This window comes from Mustela putorius, unplaced genomic scaffold (genome assembly GCF_011764305.1).
Source record: "Mustela putorius furo isolate JIRA1106 unplaced genomic scaffold, ASM1176430v1.1 tig00003899_pilon_pilon_pilon, whole genome shotgun sequence".
Classification (NCBI taxonomy): domain Eukaryota; kingdom Metazoa; phylum Chordata; class Mammalia; order Carnivora; family Mustelidae; genus Mustela; species Mustela putorius.
In genome coordinates, this window is record NW_025422048.1 from 170026 (window position 1) to 187789 (window position 17764).

The following is a 17764-nucleotide window of genomic DNA, read 5'->3' on the forward strand; positions in this document are numbered from 1 at the left end:
CACAATTCTGGAGGCCACAAGTCCAAGATCAAGCTATGAACAGAGTTGTTTTTATCTGCAGCCTCTCTTTGCAGATGATGACTTTCCTTCTGAGAAATGGTTTTTGGTTTTTTACTGAGCCTTGGTAAAGACTGAGTGCCTAACCATGGGCCACCAAATTACCATGCTGTTTGAACTGCCCATCATAAACTGGGTGTCCTTTGACACACCAAGCCTTTCTTTTTAGTAAAGTTAGTCATGCACAACAGCACTCCATCATCAAATGGAAGTGATATATATGAGATGGGGCCAAAGCTGGCTGTGAAGGCACAGATAATAGAGAAGTGACCCAAATGCCCTTGGTCCCCCCTTCTACTACATGATTTTCTCTCTCCTCACCTATGGCTTTATCAGGAGTTCCTTATCATCAGTTGACAAAGGAATAAAAGACTTGGGCCTGCTGTACGAAAGGTTTTGTATGATCTGCAGGAGCCATCAATAGGTAGGCAGCTGCAGCACTACAGCCCCTCTCTGGAATATTCCTGAAGGGCAGTGATGATGGGAAATCCTCCCAGTGGGCAGAGCTTAAAGCTGTACACCTGGCCGTTCACTTTGCTTGGAAGGAGAAAAGGCCAGATGTGTTTATATACTGACTCATGGGCAGTGGCCAGTGGTTTGGCTGGGTGGTCAAGGAATATTTATTTTTTTAACTAGGCTCTGTGCCAAGTGGAGCCTAACACAAGGCCCAAACTCACAACCCTGAGATCAGAACTGAGATCAAGAATCAGATGCTTAACTAAATAAGTGACCCAGGTGCCCCTGGATGGTCAGAGACTTCTAAGGAATACAATTATAAAATTGATGACAAGGAAGTGAGATGAAGTCATATATGGAAAAGCATCTCTAAATGAGCAGGGGAAAATGTGATGATATCCATGCCCCATGTGAATTTTCAGCAAAGGGTGACCTTAGCAGAGAAGGATTTTCATATTCAAGTGCATACGATGAACTGCTCTGCGGATACTAGTCTGCCTCTTTCCCCAGCCCCTCCACCATTGCCCAATGGGCTCATGAACAAAGTAGTGATGGGGGTCATGCATAGGCTCACTAATGTGGATTTCCACTCATCTAGGACAGGGCGGATACAGTCACTGCTAAGTGCCTAATTTGCCATCAGAACAGACCAATTTTGAGTCTTAAAAAAATTGTATTTCTGGGGTGCCTGGGTGGTTCAGTGGTTTAGGCCTCTGACTTCGGCTCAGGTCATGATCTCAGGGTCCTGGGATTGAGCCCCGCATTGGGCTCTCTGCTCAGCGGGGAGCCTGCTTTCCCTTCTCTCTCTGCCTGCCTCTCTGCCTACTTATGATCTCTGTCTATCAAATAAAAAAAATTGTATTTCTATGTACTAATATGACTATTCTGAAAGTGAAATTAAGAAACTATTTTTACCAAAAATGAACTATTGGGACTTCATTTTTTAAAAAAAGCTTCTGCACAGCAAAGGAAACAATCAAAAAATTTAAAGGCAGACTGAGGAATAAGATGTTTGCAAATGACGTCTCTGAATCTCTGATAGAGGGTCAGTATCAAAAATATATAAAGTACTTATAAAATTAAATACCCAAAAAACAAATAATCCAGTTTAAAAATTGGAAGAAGACATGAGCAGACATTTGTCCAAAGGAGACGTCCAGATGGCCAACAGACACATGAAAAGATGCCCAACATTACTCATTACCAGGGAAATGCAAATCAAAACCACAATGAGAGACCACGTCACACCTGTCAGAGTGGCTAAACTCAAAAACAGAAGAAACAGGTGCTGGCGAGGATGCGGAGCAAGGGGAATCCTCTTGCACTGTTGGTGGGAGTGCAAGCTGGTGCAGCCGCTGTGGGTATCAGCAGGGAGGTTCCTCGGAAAGTTGAAAGTACAACTACTCTATGACCCAGCGATGGCACTACTAAGCATTGACCCAAAGAGTACAAAATACTGATTTGAAAGTATACATGCACCCCAATGCTTACAACAGCACTATCAGCAGTACCCAAATTATGAAAAGAGCCCAAATGTCCATCAGCTGATAAATGGATAAGGCAGAGGTGGTATGTATATATAATGGAATATTACTCAGTCATAAAAAGAATGAATTCTTGCCATTTGCAAAAATGTGGTTGGAGCTAGTGAGTATTATGCTAGATGAAATAAGTCAGAGAAAGTTAAATGCCACATGATTCTATTCATATGTGGAATTTAAGAAACAGAACAAATTATCATAGGTAAGGGAAGACAGAGGAAAACCAAGAAAACAGACTCTTTTTTAAAAAGATCTTATCCATTTATTTCAAAGAGAGAGACAGTGAGAGAGGGAACACAGGCAGGGGGAGTGGGAGAGGGAGAAGCAGGCTTCCTGCAGAGCAGGGAGCCCAATGCGGGGCTCGATCCCAGGACCCTGGGATCATGACCTAAGCAAAAGGCAGTCATTTAACCAACAGAACCACCCAGGCACCCCAGACTCTTTTTTTTTTTTTTTAAGTAGGCTCCACATCCAGCATAGATTCCAATGCTGAAATCAAGAGTCAACACTTAATGGACTGAGCCACCCAGGCACCCACAAAAAGAGACTATTTTTTAATGTTTTAAGCTATTTTTATAATGTTTTCTTTAAATTTTCATTTAGTTGTTAAACTTTTTTTTAAGATTTTATTTATTTATTTGACAGAGATCACAAGTAGGCAGAGAGGCAGGCAGAGAGAGAGTGGGAAGTAGGCTCCTTGCTGAGCAGAGCAGAGAGCCGGATGGGTGGCTCGATCCCAGGACCCTGAGACCATGACCTGAGCCGAAGGCAGAGGTCCAACTCACTGAGCCATCTAGGTGCCCCCAAAAAAGAGACTCTTAACTACAGAGAGCAAACTGATATTAACAGAGTGGAGGTGGTTGGGGGGGATGGGTTGGATGGGTGACGGGGATTGAAGATGGCGCTAGTGATGGCTGCTGGGTGTCCTTGTAAGTATTAAATGACTATATTGTACATGAGAATCTAGTATTACACTGATGTTATCTACTGGAATTTAAATAAAACCTTTAAAAAAGAGTGTTTTTGTGTTTGTCTTTTTTTTTTAATTTAGGTTCCACACATAAGTGGAATCTGTTTCCACTCAACTTCTTTTTTTTTTTAATTTAGATTCCACATATAGGCGGAATCTGTTTCCACTTAAATTCCACCTATAAGTGGAATTTGTATGGTCCTCGTTTTTCTGTCTGAGTTGTTTCAGTTAACACCATACCCTGTAGGTGCATCCAGGTTGTCCCAATACAAGAAATTTTAAAGACCCTCTGGGTAGTAGAGAAAAGAAAAGGAAGCTCATCTCTTCCACAACTTGTTAGGGGTCGTACAGAGCTCCCTGGACTGTTGTGCAGTGTTCTTGTTGCTGTGGTGTTGACAAGGAGTGGTGGTTTTCCCATGAGGGCCGAGGGCCAAGCAATGGTTTGGATCTTTGAAAAAAAAAAAAAAATCTTTGAAATCACTAAACAAGCAAGCCACGGAGATGAAAAGTACAGCACAGGGAACAGAGTCCATAATATTGTAATAACACTGTGCGTTGACGAATGGTGACTCCACTTGCGCTAGTGAGTACTGAGGAGTAGAGTACAGAGTTGTCCAATCAGTATGTCGTATGCCTGAAAATGTAGGTAAAATGAATGTATATGAATGACCCCTCGATGACACATAAAAAAATCTTTTTAAGTAGATGCATACAAAACCATGTTGCTGGCTCAGTCTGGAGTGGCCGTGGGGGCCAAGAGAAGCGGATGGGTTTAACAATATTCAGGAAGCAGAAGTGGCAAGATTTTGAATGGACTCTCTAGTGGGAATCAGGAGGAGAGAAGATGCCCCCGAGTCAGCGTGCTTAAAGTGGAGTTCCTGTTCTCCTCCCAAACTTACTGTCTTTCCTCGCCGCTAATCTCCGTGAGTGGGTCAGCATGCTGGCACAGGGCAAGCATTCATTGATTGTCTTTGGAGTGAGAGAATAAATGAATAGAGTAGAAATGCGGCCAAACAGAGCATTCATCGGTGCCTGCCAAGCAGCCGGTCCTAAAGTCACCCTCGAGGTCGGCTCAGCAGAAGTCTATCACCGTTTCCCTCTCAGTTGTCAACAGTTTGGAAAATCACCAGGTCCCGTGCCCAGAAGGACCCCCTCCTCCCTACCAGGCACCCCTTGCCTGGAACCTGCAGGTGTGGCGCAGGCCGCGTTTGGCCAAGAGCCTGTCATCCTGCGAGTCCTCTAGGGGAGCGCAGTGGCAGACTGTATGGCCCCCCGTTTGGTGTCGTCTAAACAGGGTCACGATGGCACCCAGCTGGTGGACCTCTGTTCACTTGGGCTTCCACCCCAGAGAGACTTTTCGCACCACCGAGGCCTGTGGATCCGGCCCCTGCCCCCACCCTCATGCCCGCAGGCAAAAAGTACCACTGCCAGCAACACTATGGGCTCCAAGGGTCACTCTGCGTATTTTACTGTTTCTCCCAGGGGCGACAAGCAGAGATCCAGAACGGCTTCTGGCTTCTGCAGATACCCAAACCAGGAAGTGCTCTGTCCCAGTGCAGATTTCCCAGAAATGAGAATGGGATGGGGCATGCAAAGGGTGCCACTTCCCACCCCAACAGTTCTGGACTCGACAAACCCAGCAAAGATTCCCTGGTTACCGAAGAGAAGTGAAAGTTATAATTCGGAAGGGAAATCTGGCTGTGTGAGCAGTAGCATTGGGGTGGAGACATTTGATGAAGTACAATTTTTTAACCCCCTTTTAGACAATATTATTAGATAAACATCCTTTTCAATGATACAACTCAAGTCTTTTCTGGCCCTTTTCCTGGAAAAGCTTTTTGCTGCTGTCAGTTTACAGGAACAGCAATAAGAGGCCATGTTCTGGGCATGAAGCCCAGGACTCAAAGGGAGGCTCTAGAGAACATCTGGTCTGCTTGATATATAGAAGCCAGCACTGCATGTGTGTATTTGTGTGTATGTGTTTTTCCTATGCTGACTCATGGCATTGAAGTCTTTCTGGAAACACCCCCACCTTTGTAGCCAGCCAGTTTACACACAGCCCTTCAGCTCCTCCTTGATTCGAATGTTAAGTCAAGAGGAAGAAGGAAAACAAATCCAAGAACTGCTCTCAACAATCTAGAATTCTCTGCACCCCACCTCTTGAGAAGAGAGACTGGCCCCAGCTCTGACTCAGTCTACTCCAAGCTGGACTCTCCTCTTAAAGCAAAAGCTTTATCCGAGCCTTCGGACAAAACTGGAAGAAAATAGTGCACAAGTACTGTGAACTCTGCAAGAGACAGGGTACTGACAACTGGTGGTAAAAACGGAAAGATGGCAGATCCTGAAATTGAGCTTTTTGTAAAGGTACGTTTTCTAGCTATAATAATTGCATATGTAATGTATTATTTCTTGACACTGTGCCTTAAATTCTAAAAATAAGTCAATATTTGGGCTAGAGATAAGATATAATTTTGTAATTATATTCCTCCTGTAAGTAGTTGATATATGAATGGCTGTTCTTAGATGACAACAGGAAAACATATTTTTTGAAAAAAGGCAAAGATATATTGTGGAAAGAGCACTAGACTGGTTGCTAGTTTGAACAACTAAATTATATTCTTGGCGGCTTCCTGTGTAACTTTGGGCAAATCTCTCCTTTTCTCTGGACCTTTGTTTCTTCATCTGTACTGAACAAACCTGACCAAATGATCCTTAGGGGTTTTCTAGCTTTGCAATCTGTGTTTTATGAAATAAGTTTTGGAAGGCCTAAATGGGGAAAGGAAAAGACCAAAAATGGGTAGGTGCCCCAATCCTGCACACAGTCCAGACAGAGCTTTCTAAAATTCTCCCACAATAGATGAAGCTCACCGTGGAGTCACATGGACACTATGGGAGCAAACAGTCAGGAGTCTGCATGAGGAAGACGCATTTTAGAATGTTGTGTTTCCTCTTTATGGTCTGCCTTAGGGTTTTTTTGTAATGCCTTAACTTTTGAGAAAAGCCCTTTGGAAAACCCCTAAGCAGGAGAAATGAACATGTGTTTCTAAATTAACTCATCAAGAAAAATAATAATTTTTGTATAGGTTATTACAAGTAGAAATTACAGTTTCCTAAAACTTTGTTTATATTAATTATTTTTTCTTCTATATTTTCCTTGACTTTTAGAAGTGTCCAGAATGATAATAATCATAATAAACTCTCATATCTAAGCACTTCACATATATTACACATATTTTTATATATTACCTCATTTAGTCCTAATAACTTACATTAATAGTACTATTAGAAGTAGTATCATGACTAGGAGTAACGGTAGTAGTACTTGTCATTATAGTAATATTGTGCTCATCTCTAGGTAATTAAGCGAAGGCAATAAAGTTTAAGTAACTTGCCTCTAAAACCACATCTATTGATGACTTACAAAGACATGAAATAAGGTATGTTTTTATGAAATGTTAGTTTAAACATCTGTTAGCCAAAGTAATACTTTCACAATCATTTAAAAATATTTAACAAGTGGTCACATATATACACAAAGGACATATTCAACCTGCCCTTTCAAAATTATAGAGTGATTCTTGAATTCCTACATAGCAAAATAATCCAAGTAAGTGTTGGACTGTGGAGCATAAGAGCTACTTCTCTTATCTCTGGATTTTAGCAAAACATGTGACTGCTCAGACACAATATTAATAAGCTTTGATTTCCTAACTGGCTTTTTACATCTACCAATTTCAAACCAGAAGTCATGTCTTTTCACAGACAAACTAAAGTGTTCCTTTAGTCTAAACTACTCATTCAATCCAATCAAACACCCCTACCTAGTTGTCGGCATTTATCTATGTGTTCATCTTCATAGAATACCCATATTTGGGTATTAATCTGGACAGGAGTTGTTAGTGACTCACACACTGAAGGAACAAATGTTGAATTAAATAATAACTTTCAGGTTAAAATAACTAATCATCTGTTGAGTACTTACTATATGTCAGGCATTGTGTTAAGTGGGTTATTATTAATTCTAATTATGGATACAGAAAATAGAACAAAGAATATCTAAGTAACTTTGTCCAGGGTCACATAGCTAGTGAATGGCAAGGTTAGGATTCTAATTATTTAAAATAAATACATCTAATCTTATTCAACTGTTTTCAATTTGGCAAACCTTTTAGTAAATTTTTCCAGAATTTCATCAGGTGGAATCCTTTCAATGTTATCTAATGACAATGATACAAATTATAGATTTTCTGAAAGAACACTGAGTATCATCTGGTGCAGGTATTTGTTTTGCTTTGCTTTAAGATGTATTCCATAGATCTCTAGAACTTTCACACAAAATATGGAGATGGGACATAAGGATTGAGAGAAAGGAAAAATGTTAAAGAGTGAGTTTAAAAAGCACTACTCTTTATCAATGGTATCTAATTATAGATCCAGCTGATTCTTTCTAAAGATTAAAAGAGTCTATGATTTCCCCAGCTACCTCTGGCTGCGCTTAAAACCCTACCACAACTTCTTTCCCATATCACTGATGAGATACCTACAAGAGATTAAGGACTTTCCTGTCACAATTAAGAATTTGTATCATCCTAAAACAAAAAAATTTATAACACACCACCTACGTGTTTTAATGTAATCAGTGAAAACATTGTCTTTCAATACTGAATAACTTGGGCAAGATTTTTAACTATGAACTAAGAACAAAAGACTTTCTAACATACATTTTATTTTCTCTAAATGCAGATTTTATCTTACTGGTTTGTTGCTCATTGATAAGTAGATTTTGTGATCTCTACCAAACACTCTAAACTAAAGATTTTTACATAAAGTTATAGAACTTAACATTTCTGCCAAAATTCTGAATGTATCAAACCCATTTTATCTCATACCTTAAACCCAAACCCCTAACCTCTAACCCTAACTTTAACCCACTGGATGGGTCTCTGGACTGAAAAAAACCAGGCACATAACTAACCCTACCGTAACTCTAAACTCTGATTTGAGAAAGTGGCTTATTGAACACACAACAAGAAAAACTGAGAAACATTCTAATTATCCTGGAGAAGACCCCAAACTTTTAAGAATTGGTAGTACTACTGAAAATGGGGGTGTGAAGGTAGAGATAAAAACAGAAAAATCAATGGAACATCTAACTCAAATGTAAAGTCTCATATACCCTCCTTGTCTCAACTGGTAGATGGTTGCCATGTTTATTCCAAACCCAAAATCACAGAGTTTATTCTCAGGAGAGATCTTTGAACTGGAGGATATCAGGCACATACCCTAATCCCTGACTGGTAAGCCCTAAACCCTAACCCCAAGTTTAACCCTAACCCTAACACTAACCCTGACCCAAATGCTAACTCTCACCAAAACCCTAACACTAACCCTTAACAGTACACCCTAACCCTCTGGAGAGGTCTCTATACTGAAAATACCAGTCACATACCCTAACCTTAAAACAAACTTTAAATCAAACTCTGGCCCCAACCCTTACACTTACACTAGCAAAAATCTGGGATTTTGTCCTCTGGTGATGTCTCTGATTTGGAAAATACCAGGCATATACCCTAACCCTAATCCTAACCTGTAAGCACTAATCCCTAAACCTAATCCCTAAAATTGACCCTAACTGTAATACTAACACTAATCCTAACACTCTGGAGAGGTCTCTGAACTGCAAAATACCAGGCATATAATATAACCATAACACTAAACCCAAGCCCAGAAGAAGTCTGGGGTTATATTCTCTGGTGAGTTCTTGAACTGCAAAATTCCAGGCGCATACCCTAGCCCTAACCCTTGACCTGAGAAAAATGCTTACTGAACACATGATAAGAAATGCTGAGAAGCAGCCTAGTTTTCCTAGAGATTACCCCAAACATTTAAAAATTGGTAGTATTGGGGCAACTGGGTGGCTCAGTTGGTTGAGCATCTGACTCTTGATTTTGGCTCAGGTCATGGTCTCAGGATTGTGAGACTGAGCCCCACATTGGGCTCCACACTGGACATGAAACCTACTTAAGATTCTCTCTGTCCCTGTCTCTGTCTCTCTAAAAAAAAAAAAAAAGAATTGGTAATATTTCTGAAGATGGGTGTGAAGGTAGGGATAAAAACAAACATAAATTCAGTATCTGTGTAAAGAGTATCTAGAGCCCCCAATCCTCTCCTTGCCTCAGCTTGATAAATGATGGCGATGTTTATTCTCATCCCAGCAGAAGTGTGGGGTTTAATTATTAGGAAAGGTCTCTGAATGGCAGGATACCTGACACATATCCTAACCCTAACTCTAACCCTAATCCATAACCCATAACCCATAACCATAACCCCTAACCCTAAAACTAACCCTAACCCTAACCTTCTGAAGAGATCTCTGAGTGGTGAAATACCAGGCATATACCCAAGCCCTAACCTAACCCCTAATTCTTAGCCCCTAACCTTAACCCTAACCCCAGCAGAAGTGTGGGATTTTATTCTCTGGAGGGGTCTCTGAACAGCAAAATACAAGGCACAGACCCTAACCCTAACAACAACAACAAAAGTTGAAAAAAACAAAAGTGGAAAAGAAAAAAGAGATCATACCTTTCTCTGAATTTTCAGACCATTTTCAAACTCTCTTAGAACTATCATAAAGACTATCATAAAAACTGTTTTTTTTATACAACAAAACTATTAGATGGTAGAAACAGTGTTTAAGAGTTTGGGTTACAGAGTAGACAGTCCTAGGCCTGCTACAAGAGAAAGTTCTAACTTTAACAAGTCAGTTCTCTGGGCCTCATTTTCGTTACCTGAAGAACACGAGTATTAACAGAACCTACCTCATGGGATCATCTTCACTGTGAGGATTAAATAAGACAAATATATAAAACACTGTAGTTGTTAACATAGTAAACACTCAATAAATGTCAGATATTGTGACATATTACTTTTCATCTTCAGAAACATATCACAAACAAAAAGAGAAAAGTTGTTTTTGTGAATGATCACATCCTGTTTTTGCCAGCTATACATACTTAAGAGGTGGTAATTCATCAATCAGGCTAGGGAATTTACATTCTAAAATTTTCTGTGATGGCACTTTAAATCATCATATTGTTAACAGGAAAAAAAAAACCTGAGTTTTCCTGTAAAACTTGACTGCATTCCCCCCACATCGCAGTGTTTTGCCTTTCCTTTCGCCAAAGGCAATCCACCCTTCCTGCTGTATCTATTCTCAGACTCCGTCTTCTTCCTGCCTCCCACCCATAATCATGATTCTCCTCACTAGCCCCAGTTCTGATTGGATCCTTAGTTTGACTTCCGTTACAAAAGAAACACAGCTGCCAAGGTTGGGTACCTCTTCCTATAGCTCTTCACTCCCTGACATCACAAAAGAACAACAGTAAAGGTCATTTCCTCTGTTGTGCTCATTGTCAAGAAAAGAAAATTTTGTCCAAAGAATTGGGATTTTGCCCAGGCTTTCTGGGACCTTAATATTGCTAGAAATAACAAATCAGAGCAGCTTTAAGGTAAAAAGTACACTTTACTTTCTTTTACAGACTAAAGCAAAAGCAGAACTAAATAAATAAATAAATCAGTGAGTCCAATAGATGAGATATGTTGATGGCTTGGACTTGGGTAGCTAGCACCTAGCACTGTTGAACAGATAGTAAGCATCAAATAAATATTGAATGAATGAATGATGTAATAGCCACGGCAAATGAAATAACTAAATGTATTTGTAGATATTTATAGGTAAAACTGACAAGAATTAGTGTTGAATTCAATTTGGGAATGAAGCAGAAGGATTACCCTCAAGTTTCTAATTTGGGCAACTCAGTAGATAGTGTCTTGTCTTCTCAGGCTGTCATAACAAAAAGCAGAGACTTGGTGGCTTGCACAACAGATATTTAGTTCTATAGGCTGGATGTTCAAGATCAAGGTGCCAGTGTGGTCAGGTTCTGGTAAGAAATCTTTTCCTGGCTTATAGATGATTGCTTTCTCAGTGTCTTGCATGGTGGGCAGAGAGAAGAGGAGGAGAGAAGAAAGAAAGCTTCCTGGTCTCTTCTTATAAAGGACTTAATCCCATCATGAGGGCCCCATTCTCATGAGGTCATATAAACCTAATTAACTTCCCAAAGGCCTGGCCTCCAAATACTATCACATTGAAGGTTAGGGTTTCAAAATAGGATTCTGGAAGAGTACACTTCAGTCCATAGCAGATAGCAGTGTCATGTGCAGGATCAGGAGCCCTACAGAAAGAGTAGGTCAGTGAGTGGAGTAAATAAAAAGAAAGGAATCCATTTTGTGACATGTTAAGATTGAAGTCTAAAGGCAGGATTTCACATGAGCCCTCAGAAGAAGTGGCTACCTTTTCTTCCTCATTTTTCTCACCATTGAGCCTGGAAATAAGGTAGGTACCCTTTACGTATCCTTGCTCCCCATTCCTGCTTCCAGTCCATTCTACCTCCCCCATACAAAGAAATATCTAGGTTGAGTCTCATAAAATCAGTCTAAACCACCCTCTACCCTTCCTGGTTATAGTAGTCGTCCAGGTCACTCTCCCCTATTCCTTGAGTGTTTTAGCTTCTGGATCATTGTCACTCTCTCCAACACTATTCCTATCATAATTCTTGGTGATTTCAATATCTACATAGATGATTCTTCCTGTACTCTAGCCTCTCATATCCTTGACTTCTTCCACTGATCTTGTTCTTCCCCTTCCATTGTCACATCCTAACCTTGTCGCTGAAACTTTTGCAACCCCTGCATGATACTATAGGGGGATTAATCTACTTTTTGAAATTTTATATTTTAATGCACTTTATTGATATATAATTTACATAAAATAAAATGCACCTATTTTAAGTGTATCATCCAGTGACTTTTTTTTTTAAAGGAAATTTCTATATTTAAAGATTTTATGTATTTATTTGACAGAGAGAAATCACAAGTAGATGGAGAGGCAGGCAGAGAGAGAGAGAGGGAAGCAGGCTCTCCAATGAGCAGAGCGCCCGATGCGGGACTCGATCCCAGGACTCTGAGATCATGACCTGAGCCGAAGGCAGCGGCTTAACCCACTGAGCCACCCAGGCGCCCCTCATCCAGTGACTTTTGACAAATACATATGCACATGCAACCACGAACCCAATCAAAATATACAATATATCTATTACCTCAGAAAGTTTCCTTGTGTTACTTTGCAGTCAGTTTTCCCCCACTGTAGCCCACTACTCCCTACCAGATCACTTATCTACCTTCTGTCACGATACATTGATTTGTATTTTCTAGGATTTTCTATAGATTGAATTGTACAGTATGTACTTTTGTTTGGCTTCTTTCACTCAGTGTAATTACTTTGGAGATTTACCATATTGTTATGTGCATCAATATCTCATTCTTTTCTATTGCTGAAGGGTATTTGGGTTATTTCCAGTTTTTTGGCTACTATGAATAAAGTTGCTATAAACATTCATGTACAAGTCTTTCTATGGCCATATGCTTTCACTTCTCTTGGATAAATACCTAGAATTAAAATTAATGGGTCATATGGTAGGTACATTTTTAACTTTGACAAACTCTTTATAAACCACTTGTACCATTTTACACTCCCAACCACAGTGTATCAGTTCTAATTGCTCCAAATTCCTGGTGATACTTGGTATGGTCAGTCTTTTTAATTTCAACTATTCCAATGTGTGTGTAGTAGTATCCTGTGCTTTTAATTTTCATTTCCCTGTTGACTAATGATGTTGAGCATTTTTTCATGTCTCTTTCATACAGTGTTTAAATCTTGTGCTCATTTTTAAGTTAGATAGTTTGTCATTGAGTTTTAAGAGTTCTTTATTCATATATTTTCTATATTTTGGATACAAACATTTTTTGTTTTCTTTACAGTTCTTATGAAAAGCAGATTTTAGCTTTCATGTAGCTCAATTTATTGAATTTTTCTTTTCTCTTCTTCACTTTCTGAATCCCAGCCAATTGACCTTCTTTCAGTTCCTTATAATGCCATGCTCAAGCAAGTTTCAAGGCTTTTGGATATGCTAATTGCTGTTTAGAATGCCTTCTTTATGCCTATTCACCTAGTTAACTCTTATTCTTTGAACTGAGATCAATTGCCACTTCCTCAGAAAAGCCTGTCTTAACAGACCCCATATAGATTGTGTTTTTCTCATAACATGCACATCCATCTTTCCTTCAAAGATTTTATCTCAGTTTAAAAGTAAGTTAATTTGGAAGATTATTTTTTTAGTATCTGTTATATATAATGTATATTGTATATGTATATGGAATATCTGATCTATTTTTTAAAATATTTTTATTTATTTATTTGACAGAGAGAGAGAGATCCCAAGTAGGCAGAGAGGAAGGCAGAGAGAGAGAGGGAAGCAAGCTCCCCGCTGAGTGAGAGCCCGATGCGGGGCTCGATCCCAGGACCCCAGACCACGACCCAAGCAGAAGGCAGAGGCCTTAACCCACTGAGCCACCCAGGCGCCCCTTTGATCTATTTTAAATACATTATTTGTTCAGTAAGACTTTATTGGGAGAGTAAATGGATGAGTGAAGAGTAGGGGGCCATACATAAACTCAAAGTATACATAAAAGTTCAATGCAGAGAATTATGTTGTTTTCAGTCAGTTAGCAAAAGATGCTCTGTATTTTTCACCATTATTTTTCTTACTATTGAAGTATAGTTAACATATAATGTTATATTAGTTTTAGGTATACAACATATTTATTGAGCAATTCTATACATTACTGAGTGCCCATCATAAGTGTAGTTGACTTCTGTCACCAAGCAACATTATTACAATATTATTGAGTATATTCCCTATGCTGTACTTTTCATCTCCTTGACTTATTTGCTTTATAACTGAAAGTTCTTGCCTCTTAATTCTTTGTCTATTTTGCCTACTGCCACCCACTGCCCCTCTGGCAACCAGTAGTTTGTTCTCTATATTTAGAGATTGAGTTTGTTTGGGGTTTTTGTTTGTTTCCTTACTGTTTTGCATTTTAGATTCCACATATAACTGAAACCAGATGGTATTTGTCTTTCTCTGTCTGACTTTTTTCACTTACCATAAGATCTTCTAGGTCCACCCATGTTGTCACAAATGACAAAATCTCATTCCTTTTTTATGCCAAGTAATATTCCATTCATCTATTGATAGACACTGGGGTTGCTTTCATATTTTGGTTATTGTAAATAGTGATTCAGTAAATGTAGGGTTCATATATCTTTTCAAATTAGTGTTTTCATTTTCTCTGGGTAATACTCTGTTATTTCTTATCTTCCTGATACTAGCCATTCTGACTTGTGTGAAGGGAATCTATCATTGTGGGTTTGATTTGCATTTTCCTGATGATGAGTGACGTTGAGGATCTTTTCATGTATCTTTTGGCCATCTGGATGTCGTCTTTGGAGAAATATCTATTAAGTCTTCATTTTAATCAGATTATTCAGGACTTTTTGGTGTTCAGTTGTACAAATCTTTTTTAGATTTTATTTATTAATTTGAGAGAGAGAGCATGCACGAAGGAGTGAGGGAGCAAGAGAGGGAGCACAAGCAGGGTGAGGGGCAGAGGGAGAAGCAGGCTCCCCGCTGAGCAAGGAGCTCAATCCCGGGACTCTGGGATCCTGACCTGAGCCTAAAATACATGCTTAACCAACTGAGCCACTCAGGCGCCCCAATTGTATAAGTTCTTAACATATTTTGGATATTATCCCCTAATGAGTTATATTATTTGCAAATATTTTTTCTCATTCAGAATGTTGTATTTTTGTTTCATTAGAAGTTTCTTTTGCTGTGCAAAAGCTTTTCATTTTGGTGTAGTCCCAATAGCTTATTTTTGCTTGTTTCTCTTGCCTCAGGAGACATAGCCATAAATACGTTGCTAAAGCTGATGTCCAAGAGATTATTGCCTGTGTTTTCATCTAGGAATTTTATGGTTTTAACTCCTACATTTAGGCCTTTAATCCATTTTGAGTTTATTTTTGTGTATGGAGCGAAAAAGAAGTGGTCCAGTTTCATTCCGTTGCATTTTTTAGCTGTCCAGTTTTCCCGGCACAATTCATTGAAATGACTGCTTTTTCCCCATTGGATATTCCTGCCTCTTTTGACATAGATTTACTAACCATATAAGCATGGATTTATTTCTGGGCTATCTTGACCAGAATGATTGACCACATAGACCATTGATCTATGTGTCTATTCTTATATTGATTAGTATAGTCTTGTAGTATACTTTGAAGTAGGAACATGATACCTGTGGCTCTGTTCTTTCTCAAGATTCCTTTGGCTATTCAGGGTCTTCTGTGATTCCCTACAAATTTTACAATTATTTGTGCCAGTTCTGTGAAGAATACCATTAGCATTTGATAGCAATTGCATTGTATCTGTAGATTGCTTTGCATACTATAGATATTTTAACAAATTCTAACAATATTAATTCTGCCAATCTATGAGTACAATATATCTTTCCATTTGTTTATGTTATCTTAAATTTCTTTCATCAGTGTCTTATAATTTTCAGAGTACAGGTCATTCAACTCCTTGTGAAATTTACTCCCAGGTATTTTTTTTAAGTAGGCTCCACACCCAGGATGGAGCCCAACATGGGGCTTGAACTCATGACCCTGAGATCAAGATCTGAGCTGAAATCAAAAGTTGGACACTCAACTAACTGAGCCACCCAAGTATCCCAAATAGTTTTTTTCTCATGCAATTGTAAATGGGATTGTTTTCTTAATTTCTATTTCTGTTACTATATTATTGATGTATAGAAATGCAACAGATTTCTGTATAATAATTTTGTATCTTGCATCTTTGCTGAATTCATTTATTAGTTCTATTAGTTTTTTGTCACTATCTGCAAATAGTGACAGTTTATCAATTTAGATCTTTCATTTCTTTTTCTTGTTTGACTGTTACAGTTAGGACTTCCATTATTATATTGAATAAAAGTGGTGAGAGTGAACATCCTTTTCTTGTCCCTGATCTTAGAGGATAAGCCTTCAGTTTTGACCATTGGTTATGATGTTAGCTGTGGGTTTTTCATATATGAACTTTATTATGTTGAGATATGTGCCTTCCAAACCAACTTTGTTGAGAGTTTTTATCATAAATGGATGTTATATTTTGTTGAAAGGCTTTTCTGATCTATTGAGATGATAGTCATATGGTTTTTGTTCTTTCTTTTGTTAATATCCTGTATCACATTGATTGTTTTATGAATTTTAAAACATCCTTACATCCCTGAAGCAAATCCCACTTGATGATGGTGAATTGTCCTTTCAATGTATTGTTGAATGTTATTTGGTTGTATTTTGTTGAGGACTTTTCCATGTATGTTTATCAGGGATATTGGCCTATAGTTTCCTTCTGTAGTGTCTTTGGTTTTGGCATTAGGGTAATGGATCTATTAACCATTTTTTTAAAAATTTACATACAAAAGCTAGAACACCAATTCCTGGTGCCAAAATAAATTCCAAATAGATGAAACAAATGCAAAAACTGAAAGCCGAAAGATACTAAAAGAAAACACGGAAGAATATCTTTATAATAAAACAAAATAAGAAAGGGTTGGGATTGGTTTTTTGTTTTTTGTTTTTGTTTTTTGTAATCTTAATGTATATAATGACAGTGTAAGGAGATCAGAAAAAATGGACTGGGGCACCTGGGTGGCTCAGTGGATTAAGCCGCTGCCTTCGGCTCAGGTCATGATCTCAGTGTCCTAGGATCGAGCCCCGCATCGGGCTCTCTGCTCAGCGGGAGCCTGCTTCTCTCTCTCTCTCTGCCTGACTCTCCACCTACTTGTGATCTCTCTCTCTGTCAAATAAATAAATAAAATCTTTAAAAAAAAAAAAACCCATCTCTTCCATGGAGGCAGTGTTGCATTTACCTAACTTAAGATTTAAAAAAAAAAAAGAAAGAAAGAAAGAAAAAATGGACTGAGTAATAGATTCCATGTAAAATTTAATTTTTACATAAACCAGGTTTTAAGGTACCTGTAATGTGTATTAAAAGTGTTAATATCTTTAATATATAAATAAAATTGTCAAATCAGTAAGGAAAATGTCACTTTGTTTTTTAGGGGTTTTTTTTGCTTTTTTTTAAATCTTTAAAATTTATTTATTTTTTTCAGTGTAACAGTATTCATTGGTTTTGCACCACACCCAGTGCTCCATGCAATCCGTGCCCTCTCTAATACCCACCACCTGGTTCCCCCAACCTCCCACCCCCCCCACTTCAAACCCCTCAGATTGTTTTTCAGAGTCCATAGTCTGCAGAGAGAGTCAATTATCATATGGTTTCACTTATTTGTGGAGCATAACAAATAGCACGAAGGACAAGGGGAGATGGAGAGGAGAAGGGAGTTGGGGGAAATTGGAAGGGGAGGTGAAAATATCACTTTTACAGAGAAAATGAAAGTTTGTCTTTAACAAATACTTCACGAAATAAGGAAATAAAATCTGCAATAAGCATATGGAAAATGCCTTTCAGGAAGGAAATTTGGCAGGATCTATTGAAATGAAAAATGCACTTGTTCTTTTTTACACATTCTCATTTTGAATATTAATTCCAAAGATATAATGTCAGAAGTGCAACAAATTATATGTCCAGATGTATTTGCTGCTGAAGTGTTCAGCGTAGCAAAAATTTTGGAATATCTGAAATGCCCATCAATAGGAAATGGTTATATAAATTCTGGTACCATATAAAATTAGCTATTATTATTATGTACTCATTAAACTCGT

At 38.5% G+C, this 17764-nt stretch overlaps 1 protein-coding gene across 2 annotated transcripts in view; it reads left to right on the top strand.

Annotated features, from left to right (window-relative positions):
• CLIC2 (chloride intracellular channel 2) overlaps nt 1-17764 on the top strand; it is a 37188-nt gene that overhangs the window by 5752 nt on the left and 13672 nt on the right. Inside the window, exon 1 of one of the 2 annotated variants that reach the window (XM_004779285.3) lies at nt 4958-5388. The exons of the other annotated variant lie outside the window; for it this stretch is intronic. Within the exon in view, the coding sequence (XP_004779342.1) occupies nt 5356-5388 (33 nt within the window). The 5' untranslated portion in view covers nt 4958-5355. Of the gene's footprint in view, nt 1-4957; nt 5389-17764 lie in introns of those variants that run through there. 2 annotated transcript variants of the gene reach the window in all.